At 31.3% G+C, this 6118-nt stretch overlaps 1 protein-coding gene across 1 annotated transcript; it reads left to right on the plus strand.

Moving 5' to 3' along the window:
- Positions 1–4049: 4049 nt before the first annotated feature.
- LOC110278291 (F-box/kelch-repeat protein At3g23880-like) lies at positions 4050–5285 on the plus strand. Its single transcript, XM_021136568.1, has one exon. It carries the CDS (start codon positions 4050–4052, stop codon positions 5283–5285), a length of 1236 nt encoding a protein of 411 aa, XP_020992227.1.
- Positions 5286–6118: the final 833 nt, after the last annotated feature.

The following is a 6118-nucleotide window of genomic DNA, read 5'->3' on the forward strand; positions in this document are numbered from 1 at the left end:
TAGCTAGGAAGAATAATTTTTTACTACTAGTTTCATGCCCATAGAATTTAAGATTCTTTGACATTATTTGTTAGTATTATAAACTTGTTCTTCAAGGGGAATATATAGAATGTTGGTAACTACTACTTGAGAGTTAGAACTCGACAGAAGGTATAATTCAAGAGTGTGATAGGATAAAATTGCATCCATATCTATTTTTGGTTACATGAGTGAAAAGGATTCAGCAGAAGTTCCTACAGTTGTGGAAAAAAGAAATGAGAACTAACAATCTTATTTAAATATTTAAAAATAGAATTTAATTTTAATTATATACTATTACATCGTCACGTCAGTAAAAATATTATTTTTTATTTTGACTATTTGAATGGTCATTTAAACGAATAGATGTGATTGAATAGTTATATAAAATATTTTATATTATTAGTATATTTAAATTTTAAAAATTATGTTTATTAAAACATAATATTAAAAAAATTTGAAAATAAAAAACTAAAAAAACGTTTGTTAGGTGGTTACTATTATCATTAAAATAGTTGATTAATAACTATGTGGATGATTGTTTGATAGTCGATGAAGAAATTTCTAACATCGGAGAAGTGGGGTGATTGATGAGGATGGGGTAACAAACGGTTGGGGGAGAGGGTATTTAGGTAAATTCTATTGATATTGGGTTGAGATGGTTAATTTTTTGAAATAATTGTTTGGAATTTTTTTTGTATTAGACCAAATTTAAAACCCATTGTACACATTATCAAAATTTTTCCTCTCTGCAAAATTCCCTTCCTTCGGAATCGTCAATCCGAACACAAATGTGTCGAAGATCGAGTGGATCCCAATCAAGTCCATCACGAATTCCGATACCATCACTCTGGCGAGAGTTAAGTTGATATACGCCTCGTCCACCGTATCGTGCTCTTTCGAACACTGCCGCACCACCAGCTTTATCGCCGGTTGGATACCATCATCTTTCGGAGAGGAGAACTCACACGGACACCAGGGGGCTCTTGTGGCCGCCGCTGCCGCCGGCCTTTCCGGTGAGTGCTACGGTGAGAGCGAGGAGGATCTAGGCTGCGACGTCGTTGAAGGCAGCGGCGGTCATGGCGGTCTTGGGCTGCGCGAAGGCGGTGTCTTTGTCAGACGTTCTTGGACAGCTGGACGGCGTCAGGCTGCATTCTGGGGGGCAGACGGCGGCGGTGATCTTTGCGGCTTAGTTCGGAGAGAGTGAAAGAGACTGGCAGAAAAAAAAGACTGCAGCACGTTTTTTGCACGTGTAAAATGGAGGAATATGTAACTTCCCCATAACCAAATCCTTATGTTTTTGAAATTTAAAATTCGAAATTATTAGGAATTAATTAAATTAATTATTAACTGATTATAATTTTAATTTTATCCCTATTATATTATACACACTGTATACTAAACTTATTTTCTCTCCATAATATTAAAAAGAAGTATATTTTAGCTCCTCTCATACATATACAATAGTGAAAAATAAAGCTAAATATTAAGGCTAATTTTTTTTATATGAGATTAAAATTTGAGTTATGTTGAGTTATGGAGTATTGGGGAGATATACACGGTTGTGATGGCGTTCAATTTTTTGTTTTAATGGAAAGAAATTGGACTGTCCGATTTCATTGCAGAGAGAGAATGACATAAATCGGACGGTCCAATTTGTGTGAAACAGAGTTTTGTGGATACTGAAATCAGACCTAGAATTTTCTGTCAGTACACAAATTGGATTTAGGATTTTCTGCCAATACACAAATCGGACCCAAAATTTTCAGTACTTCTAATCAGACGGTCCAATTTATTTTACATAGTCCTCATACCCTGATAAAACACCATATACTTTCATAACTCTACTATACACCAACCCTCTCTCCATATTAAAATTAAAAAATTCAAATATTAAACATGCCAGTACAATTCATAAGCTCTAAATTAAGTTTCTACAATTAGAATCTAAGAAAAGACATGATATCTAAAGCATTTTTTGTTATAAACTGAACAAAATTAACATAGTAGAATATCAATAAAATATATCTAGAAAGGTATGAAAAGCCAAATAACAAAATACACACATAACAAAATATTTTTAGTGTTTTAAAATTCAAATTTTAAATTAAAAGTTAATTTGAGTGAAATATTCCCTTCATTATACTCCAGAAGATAGATTTTTTTTTTTTTCCAATTCGTACCTCTCTCTTGAAGCTTTGATTGTCAACGACGATACCTTCGCCAAAATGATCGTGCATCATGTGAACGCCTCAGCTACACGGAGGCTTTGTTGCCGTCATCGACACGACTATGACAGTGGTATGGGTTACGGCGATTGACAAAGCGGCAGCCACTATAGTTTTTTTCTGTATCTGAATTCATTGGTCTAATCACACATTTTCCTTCTTTTCTTTTTACCCCAATTAGGTTCTTCACTTATCCATCTCTTTTTCTTTGATACGTTGCTTTTCATAGTTAAAGAATTGTTTGGCATTGTGCATAGCCACCCTCAGCTCCACCTTGTTCATTCTTTTCTTCCTCCTCATATCTCAATTAATTTCATGTAGGTAAAGTATAGGTAAATAATGAAAATATTAAATAATATAAATAATAGATATATTAGATATTTTTTTTATTAGTATATAAATAATTATTTTAATATTAAAATTTAAAAAATTAATTTAGAGTTATAATATATTTTTATTTAATTAATAGTTATTCATATTGTTCAACAAAATCATTGTTCCTAACATTTTCTTTTCATGTATAGGTTAATTTCTATTCCCCAATTGTCCTGGCTGCAAATTTTGAATAAAACAGCTGTCAATGACTGCGAAATTGAGATAAAAAAATATTTTCTATTTTACGGACACTGAGTATGAAATTGTGAGATAATGGATAAAAATATAAAATTTTTTAAAACGATGTACAATGAAAAACAAAATTTTTTTTTGAAATAAATAAAAAAACCGGTATTTGAAGGTGTTTCATGATTTATTAAAGTTAAATGTATTAATTAACTATAACTAATTAATTATATTAATTATTTAATTCTATATGAATAAATAAATTATTTTTGTTTTAATTTATATTAATTTTTTCGTCTTATGTGTATTTTGATTATTGACTTTAAAAGTGTTATAATCAAGAACGAATCTAAAAATTTGGTAGAGAAAAGATTAAAAATTAAAATATTATATAATTAAATATAATATTATATATTTAGTAATATATAATCACATTTGATTGAAACAAGTTTATTTTGGTTAGAGTGTATTCTAATAATATTTACAGTCATTTGTTCTGTTTTTAATGTTTTAAAAGCTTTAATTTGTAAAAAATAAGATGAATAGTTACATATATTTGTCAATAATGTGTTATTCCTCTTTGGAAATATACAAGTAATTTTTTGCTACCTCATATTACAATGATATTACGAGTATCTGAAAATAGTGTATTAGTGAGAAAAAGGTATTGAATCAAAGAGAGATTAGAGACTATTAATTGCAGAAAATTAAATTATTCATTCTCAACATGATTCTCTTGCAATTCTTAACAATTCAACTGTTATTATTTGTACTAATATCTACCTTGACTCTACTAATTGGGCTAAGTTTATTACACATTAAGATACCTTCTTGTGCATAAAAGGATACTTCATGTCTCCATAATTTGAACAAATATTTTCTATTTTTAGTTTTAGGAAAAGTATAAGGAACCAAAAGCTTATCAGCCAAAAACTAAACAAAACTATATTAATTTATATCAATAATTAATTAATTTTAATTTTTTTAAATTCAAAATTTAAAAAATTTTAAATTGATTAAGTAAACATAATTAAACCCTATAAAAATCTTCCTTTTTTCTCTCACATTAACCTATCCATATATATTAACTCGTAGAGATTTTGAATTCATCTAAAAATATTTAGTTGGGTTTTGGCTGATATACTTTTAGTTCCCTAGCTTTACTCATTTTTTATATATAGTAGTAGGCTTGAGGTGTGTGACCCATACCTAGTAGTTTTATAGCACCACACATCATCCACGATGGATAGTCCATGTGACAGTGTGATCGGAGACAGGGATCTCTTAACAGAGATCCTTCTTCGATTGCCAGTGAAGCAAGTGATTCAATGCAAATGTGTGTGTAAGAAATGGTCGTCACTCATCTCCAACACCAAATTTCCTTATTCACATACTTGTCGTTTATACCACAAGTACAATAACAACCCTCCACCCACTGCTCTTTTGGTTCAAAATTTCGCAGACACCAAGGCCCAAAGAGCTTCTATAGTTCCTTTACACGCCAATGATAACAATGACAACAAAATGTTCTTCCACCTTGATCTTGATGGATGCAACTACAGGTCTTCTATTATGCACTCTTGCAATGGTCTATTACTATGGAATGTTATACCGACATCCCAACCTGGTCCAACAAGTGAAGACTCACGAGCATGCCACTTTCGCATACACAACCCAGCGATGAGCGATGACCAATGCGTTTATCTAGATTACCCGGTTGGCGATGTAGATTCCCCATACGGTGATGATATATTTGAACCTTTTGAATTGAAGGCTTATCTTGTTTTCGAACCTCTGAAACAACCTCTTTCTTACAAAGTTATTTTATTCGGCCAAATGAATCCATCGGTTATATATTATGGTCGTAGGGTTGGATTTAAGGTTCTCAATCCCAGAATTGAGATTCGCTTGTATTCATCGGAGACGTGTGGTTGGAGTGAAGTTATTTGCAACCTACCTGATGGCTTACGTGTCACAGAGGGAGTTTATTGCAACGGTGCTATTCATTGGTTTCGTTTAGATCATGACAATTCCGTTTATTTTGATACCAACCGGCTTTGCTTTGATAAATTGCCAGCAGTGCCATCTGTTGATGACTCATGTGTTAAGTATTTTGGAGAATGTAGAGGGAGGTTGCACTTGATTCTATCTGATACTTTGGAGTTTGATATTTGGGAGTTGGAGGAAGATTACTCTTCATGGGTTGCCAGATATCGTGTCAATCTTAACCGCATGCATGATGGGGAATCGGCCTTGTGGTGGAATGTTTCAAGTAATCCATTTTCTGTGTTAAGTTTTGTTCATCGCCAAGAAGAAGAGGAGGAGAACTCCATGCTTGTATTGTTCAAAAATGGTAAAATAATGTCTTATAGCCTGGAAGATTATGGTTTGAGGGTTCTCTGTAAAGTTTACAGAGATGAAGTGCCTAGATCTATTCATCAATACTTTGAGACATTGTTATGTGTTGGAAATTCATAGATGTAAAGTGAGTGCATTAGGTCCTCCAACATTGGATCGGAGCAGTGATGTAAAACTTATTATTCTGAAGTAGTATGCTCTGCAAACTAAAGAATAATAATGGGGTGGTTTCTGTTCTATTCTTTTCTTTGCATTAAATACATGACTAGTATTCCAAGATTTAGTATGACTAGGATGAGTGGATGACTATGTCATTCATTATTTCAATGGAAAAATGACAAGTGGTAAATGTGGATTGCAAAAGAATTTGTTTTAGTGTGTTATACTAATGGTGTTAACGAAATGTAATTGTTGGATCAAATTTCTTGTGAGTTACCGCATGGCCAAAGAAGTAATTTGACACATTCGAATTTTGATATTTCTATTTAATTATTCAATATTAGTTTATTTATAATTTAAGATAAATAAAATGAAAATAATATTAAGGGATTAACTTTTTTTAATTAGCATCAGTTAACTATTAACTCTAGTTGCCAATGAGTAATAGTTCAAATGACATAGATTTTTCATACTCAATTAAGAGGTTACGGGTTCGAGTCTCCTATCTTTTCCATTTGTTATTTGGTGTGCTTGAAAAACTTGACTATTCAAATCTGAAACACTTTGATTATTTTTCTTATGAAAACTTGGTTATAAACGTAAGGAAAAATATAATAACTTATGTTATATGGATTATTGAGTTATGTTAGATGATCAATAATTTTTTGGCCAATATAGTCAAAAGGGTATAAAATATAATAATTTATTTAATTATGCTATTAATAGATATTTGACATCTATCTCATGCAATAATTTATTATATTAGAATAAACGAGTTTGATTATATATTTATT

This window comes from Arachis duranensis, chromosome 2, assembly GCF_000817695.3.
Source record: "Arachis duranensis cultivar V14167 chromosome 2, aradu.V14167.gnm2.J7QH, whole genome shotgun sequence".
NCBI classification, from domain to species: Eukaryota; Viridiplantae; Streptophyta; class Magnoliopsida; order Fabales; family Fabaceae; genus Arachis; species Arachis duranensis.